This window comes from Myotis lucifugus, unplaced genomic scaffold (genome assembly GCF_000147115.1).
Source record: "Myotis lucifugus unplaced genomic scaffold, Myoluc2.0 scaffold_511, whole genome shotgun sequence".
In the NCBI taxonomy this organism is placed as follows: Eukaryota; Metazoa; Chordata; class Mammalia; order Chiroptera; family Vespertilionidae; genus Myotis; species Myotis lucifugus.
In genome coordinates this window covers 202,093-221,249 of record NW_005871559.1, presented here as the reverse complement: position 1 = coordinate 221,249, position 19,157 = coordinate 202,093, and the positions used below count along the sequence as shown (strand labels likewise).

The 19,157-nt window shown below is 36.2% G+C and overlaps 1 protein-coding gene across 4 annotated transcripts; it reads right to left on the bottom strand.

The window, feature by feature from the left end:
* Positions 1–1,733: 1,733 nt before the first annotated feature.
* Positions 1,734–19,079, bottom strand: RSRC2 (arginine and serine rich coiled-coil 2). 4 transcript variants are annotated; one of them, XM_006103822.3, is made up of 10 exons: positions 18,921–19,079; positions 13,783–13,939; positions 12,623–12,666; positions 10,016–10,227; positions 9,030–9,233; positions 7,391–7,513; positions 5,189–5,268; positions 4,520–4,749; positions 3,690–3,779; positions 1,734–2,698 (listed from the first exon to the last, which is right to left on the bottom strand). In XM_006103822.3, the coding sequence occupies exons 1-10, from the start codon at positions 18,924–18,926 to the stop codon at positions 2,519–2,521; spliced, it is 1,326 nt and encodes a 441-aa protein (XP_006103884.1). In that variant the 5' UTR covers positions 18,927–19,079; the 3' UTR covers positions 1,734–2,518. The 4 variants fall into 4 exon arrangements, with proteins under 4 accessions (XP_006103884.1, XP_006103886.1, XP_014301675.1 ...); XM_006103824.3 differs by having other exon boundaries at positions 10,016–10,206; XM_014446189.2 differs by having other exon boundaries at positions 4,520–4,752; positions 18,921–19,072.
* Between the last annotated feature and the right edge of the window lie 78 nt (positions 19,080–19,157).

Here is a 19,157-nt window from a genome sequence, read left to right as displayed (position 1 = left end):
GAGCTTGCAGGTTGGATTCCCAATTAGGACATGGGTCAGGGCACATGCTGGGTTTCTGGCTCGTTCCCAGTACGGGGCAGCCAATCACTGTTCATCCCATCCATCTTTCTCTCTATCCCTCTCTCTTCCTCTAAAATAAAAAACTTTTAGAATTGCATTTAAGTATATAAATCTTTTGGCCTATGAAACTCTTGATTAACCAGGAATGATATATAAAACGACTTATTTCCATCTCTTCCCAACTACTTCTTAAATGGTATTTAAGTTTTCTAAACTTAAAATTCACCCAATAAAACCTCATCTTAATTTGCCGTTTTCCTCAACACCTATACACAGCTATGAAATTCTACCCTACCTTCCAAGTTAGCCTCAAACCCACTTGCTCCCACACTCATCATACACTGCGCCTCAGTGTGGTTTAGTTTTACTGCCCCTCAAGTATCTCCTGGACAGCAACCCTATCCTGTTGCTTACAAGGGTAAAGCCATCATGGAGCACAGACCTTGAAATGTAAAGCACAGTAACATACAGGAAAGAAGGGGTAGCAAAAGGTTTAATAAAATCAAATCTATCGAGTATGCCTCCCATATACACTTATTTCCAATTGTGTGAAGCAGTTAACTGGCCTCCCAACCCTGGACTCCAACAATTGCTTCTTAAAATTTAATTATACAAGTTACAATTACTAATCTACCTCCCTCTAGATGCAATTGGATATGGTTGCCCATGGCTACATATGGCTGGTCCCAATTAGGATGTTAAAACAAAATACACACTGGATTTACAACACTTAAGTATGAAAATATGTAAAATCTTAACTAAAAATACTGATTACCTACTGAATTATTTTAGATGTTGTAATAGTTTTATTTGTTTAAACTTGGCTACTAATTTTTAAAACGGTGCACTAAATGAGTGCAAGATGGACCATGTCATTCTTTAAATGGCAAGCTCCTAAAATACTGTAGAGCAGTGGTTGCCAACCTTTTGGACCTCATGGACCACCGGTTGGCGACCACTGCTGTAGAGAAATACAGGAAGCAGTCAGTTACTGTGTGCTTTTATATCCACTATGCCTTAAAGCTTATGAAAATTTTTAATGAAATTAGAGGTATACATAAAACTGAAAAATGTTCATCTGTGATGCCAAAATAAAAAATCATTATCATTGATTTTGTCACTGAAGCATGAAACCATTTCTCCACAGAACTGTTATACTCTGGGAAAACTAATTTAAAAATTTACCAAAATCCATTAAAAATCTTATAATACAACCACTTGATTTTCCTGTATCACAAAAACATGCCCAACAAGCAAGTTGATCAGACTTAGTAACTCTGGTTTTTAAACATAAAGGTTGTCCCTAGCTGGTCTTGCTCAGTGGATAGAGCGTCAGCCTGTAGACCCGGGTTCAATTCTGGTCAAGGACACAGGCCTGGGTTGTAGCTTGATCCCCAGTAGAGGGCGTGCAGGAGGCAGCCAATCAATGATTCTCATCATTGATATCTCTCTCTCCCTTCCTCTCTGAAATCAATAAAAATATATTTTAGAAAATAATAAAGGTTTAAATTTTACCACTATTCACAGTATTGTGCTACTACATTGTGGCAATCTTTCCCAAAGGATTTTTCTAGGGAAAGCTAATGAATTACAAGTTCTGTAGTCCCCTCCCATCACCAAATTTTTAGTACTTTACTTTCTAATGGATAATGAGCAAAGGGAATACAAAGAACTTGTTATAAGGCACTTTATTAAAATAAAAGTGCTTACATCCCTTTAAAGTATTAATCTATTTCCTGAATAACATACGGAATATTTAACAAATACTGTACACCAATTCTGGCCCTTATAATAGTAGGAAAACAGTAGTATTTTAATAAGTTTACTTGCTCCCAACTTCCTTTTACATTTTTGCTCACTATGGTACTGCCAAAAAAATTTTTAAAAAGAAGAATTTTTAGCCAGTGTTTTCTAATAGAAATTGCAAAATGCTCCAGAAACCATAAAATAAATTCAAATAATTCCAGGTAACTGAAATTACCACCAGTTTTGAGAAAACCATTTTTATTTTCATCACCACCCAGCTTATTTGTGCTGGTATGTACCAAATGGCCAGATCTTCTAAAGAACATCTACATAACATTTCTTTCATGTTTCAAGAGATGAAAATAACTGTACAAGGTTAAGTACAAAAGTACACAAGACAGCGGACACGAAAAAATCCATGTATGAGATTTTTATCCCACCTGCAGCTTTTATATATATTTTGAAAGTAGAATTCATGAACTAAAAAATATTGTCCTTCTATAGTCCTGTCAAGTTTAATGGAAGTGGGTTTAACCTAATTACAACACTAACACCAGTATCACTGATCTGATATTTACAAAAAAATCGTTATTTTTCAATAAATTAAAGTCAATGCAACACCCATGCAAGCTAGAATACTAGCTGTTTGGTGAACAAGGACCTGACATCAGAACCAGAAGTTTAGAAAGTTCCAAACATTAAGCGATCTTTTTCAAACTGCATCCATTCCTCGCATTGATGATGTAAAACCCAATCCCATTCCTCTTTGTGTATGGGTCTGTGACCTTGCCATTTCATACTGAGCATCTAGATTCCTAAATACTTCTTCCTGTTGCTTCAAAGTCTTGTAACTTTCTTCATCAACTGAGCTACATCCAGCTTCATCTTCACTCTAAACAGACAGAAAAGTATTATTAAAATGAATTTAATAGGAATAAAAAGTGCTTCTCTCACTTGACAATACAGGTAAATTACATTTTTGGGATACATATTTGACTTCAATTACTTAGCTTCATTCATTCATTCATTCAGCACATGTGTTCCTTCTAGGATGTAACAAAAATCAACTTTAAGCCCTAACCAGTTTGGCTCAGTGGATAGAGCGTCAGCCTGTGGACTGAAAGGTCCCAGGTTCAATTCCGGTCCAGGGCATGTACCTTGGTTGCGGGCACATCCACAGTAGGAGGTGTGCAGGAGACAGCTGATCGATGTTTCTCTCTCATCGATGTTTCTAACTCTCTATCCCTCTCCCTTCCTCTCTGTAAAAAATCAATAAAATATATATATTTAAAAAAAAAAATCAACTTTAAGTGGATGGGCATGATGAAGAACGGGCAGCACATGCCAGACAGTGTAAATAGCCAGCTCAGTGCAGCTTAATATCCCTTTAATGAAAAACTAATTTCCTTAATAATGACCAATGTCTGAGCATTGAGGAACTTTCCATGAAATCTAACACTGTACCTGTATTACCCTTTACTCAGCAAAAACTCAATGTTCTAAAAAAAAAAAAAAGCTTCTTTAAAACTTTCAATATCAAAAGGGTCCTATTCCACCAGGTAGCATTAACCTTAAATTGAGAAGTGTTTATTCTTTTAAAGCAAATCCATTATTCCTTTTCATAAACAGAAGCTTATGAACTCAATGTTCACCTAAGGTACAAATACACAGTAATAATCAATAAACCTGTTAATTTAAAATAATTTGTGTTGTAAACCAGTGATAACAATATTTTAGTTAATTCTGTAAAATTAATGTGGAGAACATAAAAAACAAGAAAAGTACCCAGAGTTGATACATCACTGAAATAACTTTGAAGTTGAGAATCAATGTTACCCTGAAAATATGTTAGTATGATTTTAATAGAAAGTATATATACTCACCTTAATACCCATTAGTTTCCTAAATTTGACATTTTGGTCCTTGTTTCCAAAATTCAACTTTTCCCATATTTCAGCAGACTGGGATTTGTCCTATTAAGAAATGGTGAACTTTTAGAATATGCAAAATTTAAATACCTTTTACTAGGGTATTAAATCTTTCCATAATATAGTATGAAGTAAAAGGAACAATAGCATTTATGACATTCTATCAATGGAGTTTATAATTATACTAGAGGTGCGGTGCACAAATTTGTGCACCAGTGGGGTCCCCTGGCCTGGCCTGCGAGATGGGGCCAAAATCGGCTCTCTGACATCCCAGATTTCGAGAGGGCGCAAGCCAGGCTGAGGGACCCCACTGGTGCATGTTGGGCTGGGGAGGGACCGCAGGAGGGCTCCAGGGCCTGTCCAGCCCATCTCCCTCAGTCCCGATTGGCCAGACCCCAGCAGCAAGCTAACCTACTGGTCGGAGTGTCTGCCCCCTGGTGGTAAATGAACATCATAGCGAATGGTTGAAGGCCTTAGCATATCATTAGCATATTAAGCTTTGAATGGTTGACTGGACACTTAGCATATTAGGCTTTTATTATATAGGATTAAGATTTCTATTATAGAATGAAGCAAAGAAAATTAAGTACGTCATAAAAAATAAATATATAACACTATTGGCTTGCTTTGAAAGCCTGACCCAGATGATGCATTTTCCTCTAAATTAAACTATTCTAATTAGGTTCTCAGAAGAAAAACCCAGACTAATTTTTTCCAATTCATATTTTTCTTAAGCAATTGCTAATTAGGAATAAATAACAAAAGAGGGGAATAGAAGAACTTACCCCTTCTTTCTTGCCTTGCCAAAGCATTTTCCTTTTTTTCTCTTGTTCAGCAAATTTCATTGGATTCACAGCTGCTGGGTTATAATAGCTAGGTACAGCTATTCCGGTTTCTGCCAAAGCTTTAGCCTGCAGGGCTGCCATCTGAGCTGCCATTGCTATCTGAGGAGTTACCTGCGTTCCCGATGCCAACAGGGCAGCCACATTGAGAACAGAACCCCCAGTAGCTGCAGCTGCTGGAAGATGAAAGAAGTATGACTGGGCATTAGGTTACAAAGCAGAAACATTCACCAACATTCATGGAATGTATTTGTTGATATATACATATATTTCTATATATGACCCCCTATATGTACTATAACTTCATTTACTTCTTGAAAATGAAAAGAATTCTGCAAACAGTAAAAAGTTCGTTTCAAGGAAATGAACTTCGGTGCTTGTATCTAAACTTATAAACACAATAAAAACTTTTATTGTATGGTTCTTCAGTTTACCAAATTATTTCAAACATTTCACAAACATTTAAAAATACTACAACAAGTATTACGCACATTTAACAGATACTAAACAGAAAGACTTCTAATTACATTTTTCTGTCAGTCCAGAATACAAGTTTAAAAAGTTCTCTAAATTACTAGCTTTATTCCCACAAACGGTAAGTGTTAAAATTACCTGCAGCTATTTCTTGTTGTTTCTGTTTTTCAACCATTTCCTTTTCTCGTTGTTCTTGTAACTTCTTTGCCCTTTCCAACCTGTCAAAGACCATGTAAATCAATTTAAAATGATATAAAACCAATATTTATCTTTGTACTTCTCTGAATGTGCACAAGTAGACACAAAACACTTCTAGAATTTTAAGTTTAACACTTTCCCAAGTTGAAATCTACACGTGGGAAAAAAGGGCAACCAGGGAATCACTGTTCAGATGCTATCAGTCACAGGTAAATATTTTAAAACTGGTTTTAAACATTTTTAAATTCACTAAATAGCCCAAAACTGGAATAATTTTCACACATAGTTCCCACAGAGTATCGTTTAAAAATTAAAATTATTCAGTTTTTTTCAGTGCTGGTCACAGAAATAAGGGTAAAACGGTATCTTACAAATAACATTGAAAGCTGAGTAAGTCTTAGAGTATCTTAAGTAGTAAGTAAATAAGGCTTACAGATTTACCAAATGCTTCTTGGGGGAGGCTGATATAGAATAAGGCCAATCTACATGCAGACAATGATTTTTGCATTTAAATAGACTTTATTATATAGCCTTCAAATTAATAAAAACAACACAACCCAACCTCCTCCCAATACAGGCACACAAATACAAACTATCCTCTATCATCTAATAAAAGAAGGGTAAAAAACCTCAGTATTAGGAAATCACTTTTAGCAACTGAAAGAATTTATCATTAGCAAAGGAACTGGAAACATGAAACGCAAATTCATCCCCCAAAATAAAAACATATTTCTGGCTCACATTAAATTCACCAATCAATACACACACTAACTGTGCTGCCAAGTCAGTACCTGCCCTAAATGGAAAATCCTAAGTAATATTATCTTCATAATGAGTTCCCGAAAGAGAAACCCTTTTCTTTGAAGAATTCCTTGATTTACTAATTACAAGTTAAAGGGCACCCCTTTTTCCCTGGAGTGTGTTATTATCAAGGGGCGAGGAATGTGGTATTATCAAGTAGTAAAACATAGTGGTAGTTCAGTTGTAGATCATTTTTTAAGTAAAACAAAATACAAAACAAAAAAACAACACAAAAAAACCCCACCTTTTAGAAGGTAGTAAGTTTCAATTTTAACAAAATCCAAAAATTAAACAATAAACGTGTAGTAAATAAATGTTATGACTTAAAAAAATAACGGTCAGAGTTAATGGACCAATTCTTTATAAATTAGTTCTAATATTGTCGTAAATTATTTCCTAATTCTGTTGATCTTAGTTTTGAATGAAAATATGCTTGACTACTATTGATTGCACATTTAAAATGGCCACTGCAAGTTTGGAATAAACACCATTCACTAAGGTGAATGGAGTGAAGAAGGGGTGAGCTCACACCTTTGCTGCTGCTGCTGCTCAGCTGGAGTTTCTGCCAGGCTGGGTTCACAGGGCAGCAGCCCATCAGGTTACATTTGATAACTGTATTTTTGTAATGGAAAAAAAATACAAACTCAATTTCATAAAGAAAAAAAGTCAAAATCAAAAGAGTATAGTTTTCAGAATATGGGAAAACCTGCAAATAAGGACTTAGATTTTACTTTGTGACTTTATTGATGAGGCAGTTCTTTTAATGGTTTTGCAGATTTCAGTAAGACAGTCCTGCTGTGTGTGGTCCCAACACACCTTTGAACCATTAGAAAATGGAAAAATACAATGGTCTCCCTATGCTCTCAGGAGTAAAATTTACAATATCAAGTTAATTGGTTTATAATACGGAAACCATTGACAAAATTCTACTTATTGTTTCAGAGATTCTTTTCTTGAAGGAGAAAAACAAAAAACCCACAAAACAGTTTGAGGCAAACTCAACCAAGTTCTGAAATCTGATTTAAGATTTAAAAAAAAATTTCAATTCCAAACTAAAAATATTTAAGAGTCTAGAGTTGAGAAAAGTTCGTTAATCATGAAGGGAAAAAGCGGAACCCTTGTAGAATCTTTCCACAGTTGTGCAATAAGTAAATGTTTAGAGTAAGAAGTAAACTACTTACCTTAGTTCTAGATCACAGAGGTGCGACAGCATTCATGGCTATATTTAACTATTTCCATTATTCTCTGACTGAAAGCTTTCATTTTGTCCACACAATTGAGCATCTACTTCAAGTTGAAAAGGGGAGAAAAATGGATCAAATAAAAAGAAAATAAACACACCTTCTAGCTAAAGCTTCTTGTGCATCCATTGCTGTGTTTCTGCCTCTGAAGGGAGGTGGACTAGGAGTTCCACTTAAACTTCTGCTAAATCTTCTTGGTTTTTCAATTCTCTTCTTTCTATCTCTGTAATAAATCATATTTTACATGTCTCAGTATGGCCCAGTAATAACTTTGTTGAATCAAAATCAATTATATTTACATGGTTCAACAAAAATAAAACTGCATAGGAAATATATTTTGAACCCTTTGCTTTCTGCCCGCCCTACATCTTCCACAGATATCCTAAGTTCCTTGTGTATATGGCTAGTTTCTAAGTTCATTTAACCGGCCCTGTTATAGATGGACATTTAGCTTAATTCCAATCTTGCTGCCGTTACACCCAACGTTGCAAAGACTAGCCATGTACATTAGTCATTTTATACTTGTGTAGGTCAATATATAGAATGCCTAATAGTAAGATGGATAGGTTAAATGTTCCTAGCCTTTTAACTTACAATGAATGAATTTGCAGATGTTTTAAAAAATACAAAGCATGAATCACTGTAACAAAGAATTAGACATATAAAAGATAGGCACTGATCAGAATAAAAAGTATCAATAGTTAAAACTAGAAATATCATAAATGATCTGAATTCCCCAAATGGCAATTTAAAAAATTAATGGTCAAATTATCACGTACCTTAGATTCACTAAATCTTACAATTGTTAAAGCTCAAATGAGTAAACCACTACAAAAACTGATTACAAATGGATAAACTGATCAAACAAGTAATAAACCATGTTATTGTAATAAGCTCAAGTCCACTTTTATCTATATTTCCATCTATTAGATGGATGTAAACAATAAAATCAACAAAGTTTTCCCATTACTTTAGTAACAGTACCTGTGACTATATAGTACACTGCAATATTCTTATGTAAATGAGGACATATTCCCTGAATGTTAATAATGCCCCCCATGCTCCTTATTGTCCTGTCTCAACAAATTAAAGCCTCCTCTCAGTCATGACAGGTTTGAACTAAGGTCATCTTTAAAAGAATTTAATTGATTGGGGTTACACTGGTTAATAACGTAAGTCTTAAGTGTACAATTCTATAAAGCATAATCTACGCTCATCTTTTTGGGTATCTGAGATAGTATATACAGTACGGTGGGTTAAGCGCATACACTGACTTTGCATTCAGACACATTTGGGAACTGGTCTGAGCTTTATCATTTAATAACTGTTTAATTTTGGGCTTCTGGGCAAGTTATTCAACCTCTCTAAGTCTGATGAGCCTAGCCCACAAAACAGTTGTTTTGAGAGATGAGCGAATACACAGAAAGAACTATGCCGTAATATATACCACAGAGTAGGGATGCAAGAAGCTATTGTCATTATAACACGAGCACAATGAATTCAGTGTATCAAACAACTAAAATAATTTTAAATGGGACTATTCATACCTGCTTCACAACAATCTGGTCAAATTAGACTATGAAAGAATGCCACATAAATATTTAGACCTGTTCTTTCTCAGTTAGGATGTGATTATTCTGTAAATTTTGACCCACAATTTAAATATTCTCAGGTTGACAGAAGACAAACAGAGCCTGTGAAGGGCTTATTTGAATTTAACCAAGATGGGGAATACCCACCGACTTCTACTCCTTGTCCTACTCCTGCTTCTACTCCTATGTCTGTGTCTTGATCTTGAGCGGGAACGAGATCGGATTCGGCGTTTTCTTTCCCTGCTTCTGGATCGTGATTTCTTCCTCTCTCTGCTTCTGGATCTTGACTTCTTCCGCTCCCTACTCCGGGATCGAGACTTCTTCCGCTCCCTGCTTCTACTACGATGGCGCCTAAAATTAAAGCACAGAAATTTGTAGTTAGAAGTGTGTCTTTTCAATTTATAGATGTTACAAATTAGTTATCTGTAGTGTATGCAGTCAAGATACAATAAACTACACTGTAATGCGTACAGAAAAGATAGTTTGAGGTTTCTGCCAGCATGGGGGGCAGTGAAAAGTTACAATAAAAAATTAACCTTTGTTCTTGATGTCTCTTAGCAAACACAGTACAACTATAACATGTCAAAAAAGCAAAGCATCCTACCCAATTTAAGATTTAATAGTTCAAAACCTATTGCCTTACTAATGTATTTATAAAATTTAAGAACATAATCATGTTAAGTCTACTACTGAAAAATTTTGACTGAATCTACCACATATTCCCCACAGAAATCTATAAACAAGTTAAATACTCGATTCTTAAAACAAAAACCAAAAATCCCACAAATTGGAGCCATGACCCAGTATCTCAAAAATCTCTGCATTTTTATCTATACCACAAGAGGAACATCTAGATTAGAATTTAGGAGCAAATAAATCCTGTATCAGCAATGTAAAAAGATTGTTATATTGTTTAAATTATATAGACATAGTTTAGCAATAGAATTTTTTTCACTGCAAAAGATAGCCCAAAAAATTTCTATTAGTGGACATCAGTGAGAACAGGAATAGTCAAGTTAGGAAAAAAAAAAAAAGTTCTAATTAAGATTTTTGGGGGTAGTGCTGGGTAATGAGAAGCTTTATGCAATTTAGGGAGCTCTTTAAAGGTACTTATAAACACTGGAACTAGTTACCTTTCACGAGACCTAGATCTTGAGTGACTTCTGCCTCTTGATGACTTTCTTTCTTTGCGTTTGTGTCTGTCCTCACCATTTTCAGATGAATTTAGTCGCTCTCTTCCCTTATCAGAAGAGTGTTCTTTGTCATTATGTTCGTCAGACTTGTGTTTCTTAGAGGATTTATCTTTGGATTCATGTCTTCTTGCCTGTTTAAGAAGAAGTTGGTTCTTTCAGGAAAATAGTGCAACAAAAAAAGTTAGTATGGGTATCAGTAAACAAAAATGTTGTGATGCAACATTAGTAACCTTAGGAGTATGTGGCAAATTTTAAAAATGACCTAGTTTCACATCACCCACATGTTGCAGGTATATTACTAATTTTACCCTTTCTTTATAAACCCCCCCAAAGGCAGTTTCCTCCCCCAAATATTTTCAATACCACAATTAAAGCAATTTTCAACGTTGAAAATATGAACCCATAATGTTTTTTTTTATCTAAAATAAGGGAAGTACACATGTATCAAAATTTTTGAAAATTTTCCAACAAACCTTTTAAATGAACAGACCAAATATATGCATCAACTTCTAAATCCAGAATATATAATATTATTTGACATTTAAATAGTTAACAATAATAAAGATAAGAAGGACACATAGAAATGCACCAGAAAATGCATTTCAAGTTAGGTAGCTAAATAAAATTAATTTTACTCAGTATTAATATTTTCTGCAATTTCAAGTTACTTTACGCAGAGCTGAAGTGTCCTTTTTATAGCTATATTGCAATATCCTTTCTAAAAGACGTCTCTTGATTTTTCTCCCAATGTCTAAAACTGTGAGGCAATCACTTTTCATCTTGCAATATCCCAACAGGCTTCGAGTTCTATTACATTTCATGTACCTAGGATAGAAAATGGCAACCGTATCTGTTTTAATTTTTATGCAATCAAACTAGATATAACAATTAATCCCCATACCATAACACAATACATACTTCTCCCGTTATTTTGAAAGATTAAAAACCAAGGCTTTTGTTTTCACAACATTATGCATTCAGAGACTGAGCTAAAATAGTATGATCAAGTCTCCATCCTATACTCACGTACTTAGTTAGAAGTGTAAAACATCATATATTTCCCCACATTAATATTTGTCAAATCCATCTTGTGGCTAAAGCTTAAAATCCTGGACATCTCAGAATCACAATTTTAAAGCTCAAAGGAAACTCAGACCCTCTAATTCCTCTGACTTTATGTATAACAAAACTAAGATCTAGTCACAAAGCTACACAGCAGCAGAGCTGAAACCAGGCCCCATGTTCTCCTGATGCTCAGCCCACTGCTTTTCTATGATAGGACACTTATTTCATGTTTCCCAAAATAGGCTGTAAGTTATTTCTTTACACTCAAGATTAATTTGAAAACAAACATTTGGCCAAACATTTTAGAACATGCATGATGATATATCTGAAAATGATGATAGTATTTATTATTTTGCAGAAAAATAAGAGACCTGGAGACACAGCTAAATTTTAGTTTCATTGCCAGTTCTCTAAAATGAGCTTATAAAAAATATTCCCTTGATTTTGCCATACAGCAGCAAACTGTAAAGGTGTTTAGTTAAACTTCCAAAGGTTTTAGAGTTTATTTCAAACCAGTTTTTCACTTGTAACATTACTATTAATTTTTTTAAAAAACCATTAAAACCCTTAACTGATTTAAGATATACTTAAGGGAAATAGGAGTTTGAATGACTAATAGTTACCTTATCATGAAGTAGGCTTATTATTTTGCTATCTGAGTCTGCAGCGTCTTCAGTTCAGTCTCTTCGCGCATTAGCACGCTGAGTATGATTTATTATAGAAATGTTATCATGTGAGCTAAACAAAATAGTCATTTTCACAAAAACTCTCCTAAATTAAAAATTTAACAGAGCTTCCATTAGGGGAAGAGGTGAAGTCCCTGCCCATGTTTGTTTTAGGACCCTTGCCCAGCCCCCATAAGACTGCACTTTTTGGCTGCTACTTCCGCTATCCCTGTTGGCTCGCTCTGTCTTCTCAGGTGGGTTAACTCTGTTACAATAGAGCTGCTGCCTTTCTTTTTCCTCAAGTTTTGCTGTCACCGCCACTTTTCTAGCTGTCCCTCACTGATGCTCTTACTTCAAAATTCAATACCACTATTACAGAAACAGAACTATAGGTAACTAATGAAAAGAGGACTCTTGTTATCTTCCATAAAGAAAAAGTAGCCCACAGATATCTAGTGTATTGCTATTTAAAAATCCTGAATGGTTATCAGGCATAAGGAGACTCGGGACCTCAGATTAATGGAAGCTCTGTGTGACAGGCCTAAAAATCCAATTATATTCTTCATATGAAATTTTTATTGTGAATACTTTCACAACACAATAAAATTAATAGTTTTTGAATGAACTTTTCATATAAACAACTATCTTCTTGAAAAACGATGAATCCAAATCATGCTTATTTTATAATTCAATTAAACCTTTTAAATGTCAAGTTTTGGTACTTACCTTGACAATATCACATATTCACACACAAACATTTCTACCAGATATTTTACAAGTACTTTAAACTGCCTATTCACTACAAAGTGTTAATTACCTCTTTGCTTCTGCTCCGGCTCCTGTGTTTTCTTCCTTCATTATCTGTGAAGACACAAATATTCACCATAAACAAAGATACAGAATCATCTCAAACACAAATTTCAATACTCATATAAAGAACAATTTCCAGTCCATTTGACTTACTAGTAGTCTCTTTCAGAAACTGTTTTTTTTTTTATAGCAGAGTAGGGTTATTCTACCCCATTAATACTGTACATATTTAGGACATATCAAGCAATACGAACAAACCAGAATATAATCAAGAGACAGAAGCAAAAAAAAAAAAAAAAGTTCCATGACAAGTAAAAAGACATTGTCTTTTAGACTCAAAATCGTTTATAATATGGACACAAAGGATAAAGAACTAGAGCTCAAGCCTTAAACTTGTAACTCATTACTATTCTACTTCTCTTAACCTCTTTATTAAATAGTAATACTTTTTTAAAAATAGCAAAAAATCATGCTATCTACAATGCATCAGTCTAGTTTTTTTTTTTTTTTTTTTAAATAAATGAGTAAGGTGCATTTCTAAATGCCAAACCTCTTGCTTCAGAAATACTCTAACATTAAATAAATAAAAAAAGTGAAGTCCTGGCCGGGTAGCTCAGTTGGTTAAAGCATCATCCCAATTTGCCAAGGTTGTGGGCTCGATCCCCAGTCAGGGCACATGCAAGAATCAAGCCAATGAATGCATAAATGGGTGGAACAACAAACTGATGTCTCTCTCTCTCTCTCTCTGAAAAAATCAATTTAAAAAACCACACACCAAAAAAAAGCCCAAGGCTAAAAATGTTCTTGTAACTTACAACAAAGGATATTAAATAAGTCTAGAATAATATACCTCTGTCCAGACTACTACATCTTTCAACATATTTTGCCATTGTTGAAAAAATGATACTTAAACATCATAGTTAACAAGTAGTCACTATGACACAAATTTAAACATACACTGTAGCCTTTGGACAAGTAAGAAAATTTCTACATTAGAATATTTGTATTGCTCATAACTGAAAAGGTCTCCAGAAAAATCACCAATGGATTTTCATTATCCATCTCTAAAATGGGGAGAACACATTACTTATATCAACAAACAGTTTGTCTTATACATGTTTACCGATTATGCCGGTAGTATTTATTACCATTTTCAGCAATTCATACCTGACTTTCGTTTTCTTTCTCTTGACCTTGATCGTGATCTTGAATAATGATGTTTTGAGGCTCTAGGAGAAACAGATACATCTGACTGCTCTTTTTTCTTATCGCTATCTGGGGATGTCTTTTCTGGGGCTAGTCCATCTCGCTCTGTATCACTAGCCTAAAAGTTTAAAGGAAAATGATTGTAAGTTCTTAATTACATTTAAAATATTACCAATTTCTTAAAAGAGAGGGTGGGGAGCCCAGTCGGCATGTCTCAGTAGTTGAGCATCAAACTATGACCAAGACGTCACGGTTCGATTCCTGGTCAGGGCACATGCCCAGGTTGCAGGCTCAATCCCCAGTGTGGGGCATGCAGGAGGCAGCCAATCAACAATTCTATCACTGGTGTTTCTATCTCTCTCCCTCTCCCTTACTCTCTGAGATAAATAAAAAAAAAAGAGGAGGATGGGGAGGGGAGGGAAGATAAATAGGCATGAATAAATCAAAATGACTAACCCAATACCAAAGGCATATGCAATTATACTGTATTTTTAAAAAATATATATTTTATTGATTTTTACAGAGAGGAAGGGAAAGGGATAATTAGAAACATCAATGAGAGAGAAACATCGATCAGCTGCCTCCTGCACATCTCCTACTGGGGATGTGCCCGTAACCAAGGTACATGCCCTTGACCAGAATGGAACCTGCGACCCCTCAGTCCGCAGGCCGACGTTCTATCCACTGAGCCAAACCGGTTAGGGCTAGACTAATGTATTTTTAATCATTTTTTTAACTTTCAAAATAAGGGGGAAGAGAAGGGCTCCAACTATTTCCAATGAACATTCAAATAGAGAAAATTTAGTCCATTTAAAATTTGTGAACTCAATTAGCCAACTTTAACAATACCTTTAAATGAGCTGTTCAAGAGACTTCCATACGCATACTGTAAAATCTTAACCCTTTGCGGTCCAATTTTATTTTTGGAATTCAAACAGTCTGGTCCAAATTAATTGACGGGATTGAATGTTGATGTTATCTGTCTCACTAGACCTCAGCTCGACGTTGGACCCGCTCCTAGAGCCTGGTCTGTCGAGTCAGCCTCCACGTTGGACCGAAAAGGGTTAAAATAGCAGAGAGAATACTCCGGAAAAGAGTAACAGAAAATTAACTTACCTATCTGAGAACCCAATCTTAATTCCATTAACCCTCTTTAATGAAAACAGCCCCCTGGCACAGTGCTGCTGCAAAATATGGTCTGCCTCTCCTCACATATGCTATGGAAACATTAAGTTTTTTTTCTGCTTTAAAGCAGTTTTTAAGTTATCACAATATAAGAAAATTTACAACATTAGTCAAATTAACTGCACATACTCTTTCCTAGAGACCTCATATACCTAGATTCTGTCATCTAAATATCACTTTGTTTTCCAGTTTACAGAAGGCAATTTCACCTGCCTTGCACATAACTACATAGTACTTAGCAAAGAAATAAATGAATTCTAGTTATTAGTTTTCTGTTAAAAAATATTTCTGGGGCTCTGCTGAACAGTGTGGTCCAAATTACAAATAACCTGAGGAAAACCACAAAGGAAGAAATTAATATAAATGAGTCAGATTAATATGCCTGGGGAGTTGATTACTTAGGACGGGCTGGCAAAATATGACTAATGAGCTAAGAATGACTTGTGTATTTTTTAAAAATGTGTTTATTGATTTCAGAGAGGAAGCGAGAGGGAGCTAGAAACATCAATGATGAAAGAGAATCATTGAGAGGCTGCCTCTCACAAGCCCCTACTGGGGATCGAGCCCGCAACCCGGCTGTTTGCCCTTGATGGGAATGGAACCCAGGATCCTTCAGTCTGCAGGCAGACACACTCTATCCACTGAGCAAAACCTGTTTCACATTTTTAAAAGGATTGTCAAAAGGAGTGAACAAACAAGTCAACCAGCAAAGAATATGACAGAGATTCTATGTGGCCCACAATGCCTAAAATATTTACAATCTTGCCCTTTACAGAAGAAAGCCGAATTGGATAAATGGGGGATCATTATAAAATATCAGCAGGAATAAAACATAACAAAATTCTCCCTTTAGGAAGGTTAGCTCAGAAAATAAACTTTAAGTAAATCTAGACGGGTATTTTAATAAATGAGGTGTGAGAGGTTGCATTATTTCAACAATTGTTTATTGAGTATAAAAATGTACCAAACTCCATGCTAGACTCCAGGAATAAAATTATAAATTAAGCCGAAACCGGTTTGGCTCGGTGGATGGAGCGTCAGCCTTCGGACTGAAAGGTCCCGGGTTCGATTCCGGTCAAGGGCATGTACCTGGGTTGTGGGCACATCCCCAGTGGGAGATGTGCAGGAGGCAGCTGATCGATGTTTCTCTCTCATCGATGTTTCTAACTCTCTCTCTCCCTTCCTCTCTATAAAAAATCAATAAAATATATTTTTTAAAAAAAATTATAAATTAAAAAGGAAGGATTTACAGGCTAGTTGGGATTAAATACATAAATTATGTGTTAAGCCTCTAACAATGGTACCCAAAAAACCCCAGCAGGAAACACAAGGACCCTGGTAGGATAGCTTGGTTGGTTAAGAGCATCGTTGTGATATGCCAAGGTTGCAGGTTCCATCTCTGGTCAGGGCACATACAGGAAACAACCAATGAATGCATAAATAAAGAAGTGGAACAATAAATCGATGTTTCTCTCTAAAAATCAATCAATAAAATAAATAAAAAATTTTTATGCTGAAAGGCTTCCATCCCTTAGAATCGAGCTCAACTATCTCATTTTAAAAATGAGATCCAGCAACATTAGCTGACTCATCTGAAGATGATACTCCTCTGTGTCCTGTTTTGTTTAAAAAATAAATAAATAAAGATGATACTCCTCACTGTCTACTATTAACAAAGGGTGCTGTATAAAACAATTAAAGATTCTGATTTTCACAACATTAGTCCTTATTTTTAAATAAGAAATTGCAAAAACTGGGAGCAATGCTGTCACTTCTCACAGTTGCCTGATACACCAAGAGCGCATTCCAGAACCACTGGCACAGCTCACTTTTACAGTTATCATGACTAGAACTGAAAACCACCTTTATAGGGAAAAGCCAACATCTAGGCAGGCAATAAAAGTTTTCTGGGTTTATTTAGCAAAATGCTTTACATCACGAAAGGCTGGCTTTTAAAGGAAGTCCAATGCCCTCGGCTTGAGGAAAGGCACCTGGTCTTACAGGCTGCCTAATGACACCCAACAGCCATTTCCATCTGTAAACACACCGTAGGTCAACAAAACCACCCCATCACTCAACAGACAGGAATGATAGGCAGCGGTTTAGCTCACGCAGAACTTTTATTTACTCGAGCATATTTTCAACTAGCATAATGAAACTACCACCCCCAACCAATTGAATAGTGAATTTCTCTAACAATTTATAACCTTTTACCCTACTAAGTTTGGTTCAGTGGATGGAGCTGGGTCCCAGGTTTGATTCCAACCAGGAGCACATGCCTCATTCAGTTGCAGGCTCAATCCCTGGCCCCGGATGGGGGCGTGCAGGAGGCATATGATGTGTCTCTCTCTCACACACACACATCGATGTTTCTCTCTCGATCTCTCCCCGTCTCTTCCACTATCTCTAAAGCTCAAGGGAAAAGTATCCTCGATGAAAATGAAAAAAAAACCTTTTTAAGTTTCTAAGCTTTTAATTTAGCAGGGACTTCTATATGAACACCTTAAACTGCAAAACTGCCCTGTACTCCAGCATTTGCTCTAGTGGAAGGCCACCATTGTTTCTTGAAATTTACATTTGGTTTAAAACCCTAGTAACGCTCAAGACATAGCATACACACATTTTTCCCAGTGCAAAGAAGATAGTTGGATTTAATACTAGGCCACTTCTCCAGGAATTATGTCTTTTTATTGAAGGAGGAACTGCAGAAACACGTTTGAGTTGATTTCATTTTTAAAAACATGAGACCAGGTGAAATACATTAAGAGGCCCAAAACACAAAACAAAGGAAAACATTAAATCGATTAGTTGCATAAATACAAAATAGCCTGCCAACTGTCTGAAACCTTATTTTATATATATATATATGTATATAAAAAATAGATTGCAAATTCAAACAATTCAGTGTGTGTGCGGGGGGACCATCCTTACTAATTACTGATATCCCAACTAATAGGAACAGTAAACTACGTATTTTTCATTATGCTTACCAGTACTATTTATTTTCGAAAACGAGAAAATCTTTGTAGTCACTGGAAAAGAATGCAAAATGCCTGCATTTTTCTTTTAACGGGATTAAGTAAAAATGAAGTAATTACACAATACTGTAACGAGATCCATCGGGTTCGGGCGTCTTAAGCCCAAAGCAGGCTTAATGTTTAGAAGAGATCACTTAAGAGCTTTATTTTTTAAAATTTAAGGTTAAATAGGACACCTCAGAGTGTTCTATTTAACGGAACGATCCAAAGATAGGGCTTGATTATAATGCTTCAGCAAGACTTCAAACCGATTCTATCATGAGCCGCTCGGGAAACGGAGCATCAATCAGAATCCGTCGTTCCAAAGCCTTTTCTAATGAAGTCGAATTTTCACTCCCTTCCACCAACATCTTCCCCAGTGAGGAATAAACGAAGGTTTACACAGACGAAACGCTAACTGAAACTATGCAACTAGAATCATCTTTTTGAACGTAAGCAAAAAACAAAACAAAAAAAAAACCGCTACAAGACTGCTCTTTTCACCTTTCTATCCCTTCTAGACCTTACTTGACCCAATATTTTTCAGACGACCCGGATCACTTTTCTCTCTGCCCCATCGCGAACGTATTCCCAAGTCCTTAATGAAACTCCATGTAAATCAATGACCCGAGGGATTAAGCTTAACTGAAGGCAGTTCTGCGGGCCGAAAGGGAAGAGGAAAGTTCTGGAAAAAGACACTCCTTGCAGCTCCCCACCCCCACAGACACCGCGTTAGTCCCCCTCCCTGAGGCCGGCAGCCATGATGGCGGGCGCAGAAGAAGGCCGCGGCGCCATTTTGTCCACACACGCGCGGACAACAGCTCCGGCAGCCGTTCGCGCACTCTTTGAGAGGAGCCGAAAAATATCCCTGGCTTCCAGCTCAGATTCGGCACCTACCTCCATAGTCAGAGTCCTGGCCGCTAAAGCGGCTCCTCTACTTGCCGCTCTCAACAGTACTAGTCGCCCTGACGCTTCGCCACAGACTGAACAACTCGGGCAAAAAGACCCGGATGGCACAAAGGGGAAGAGGCCCGGCGTTCCGCACAGCTTGCTGGGAGTAAAGAGGGTGGTGATAAGACTCGCTATAGCAACGCGGTGATCGGGGCAGTGATTGGTTGCTCTTTGGAAGGGGGC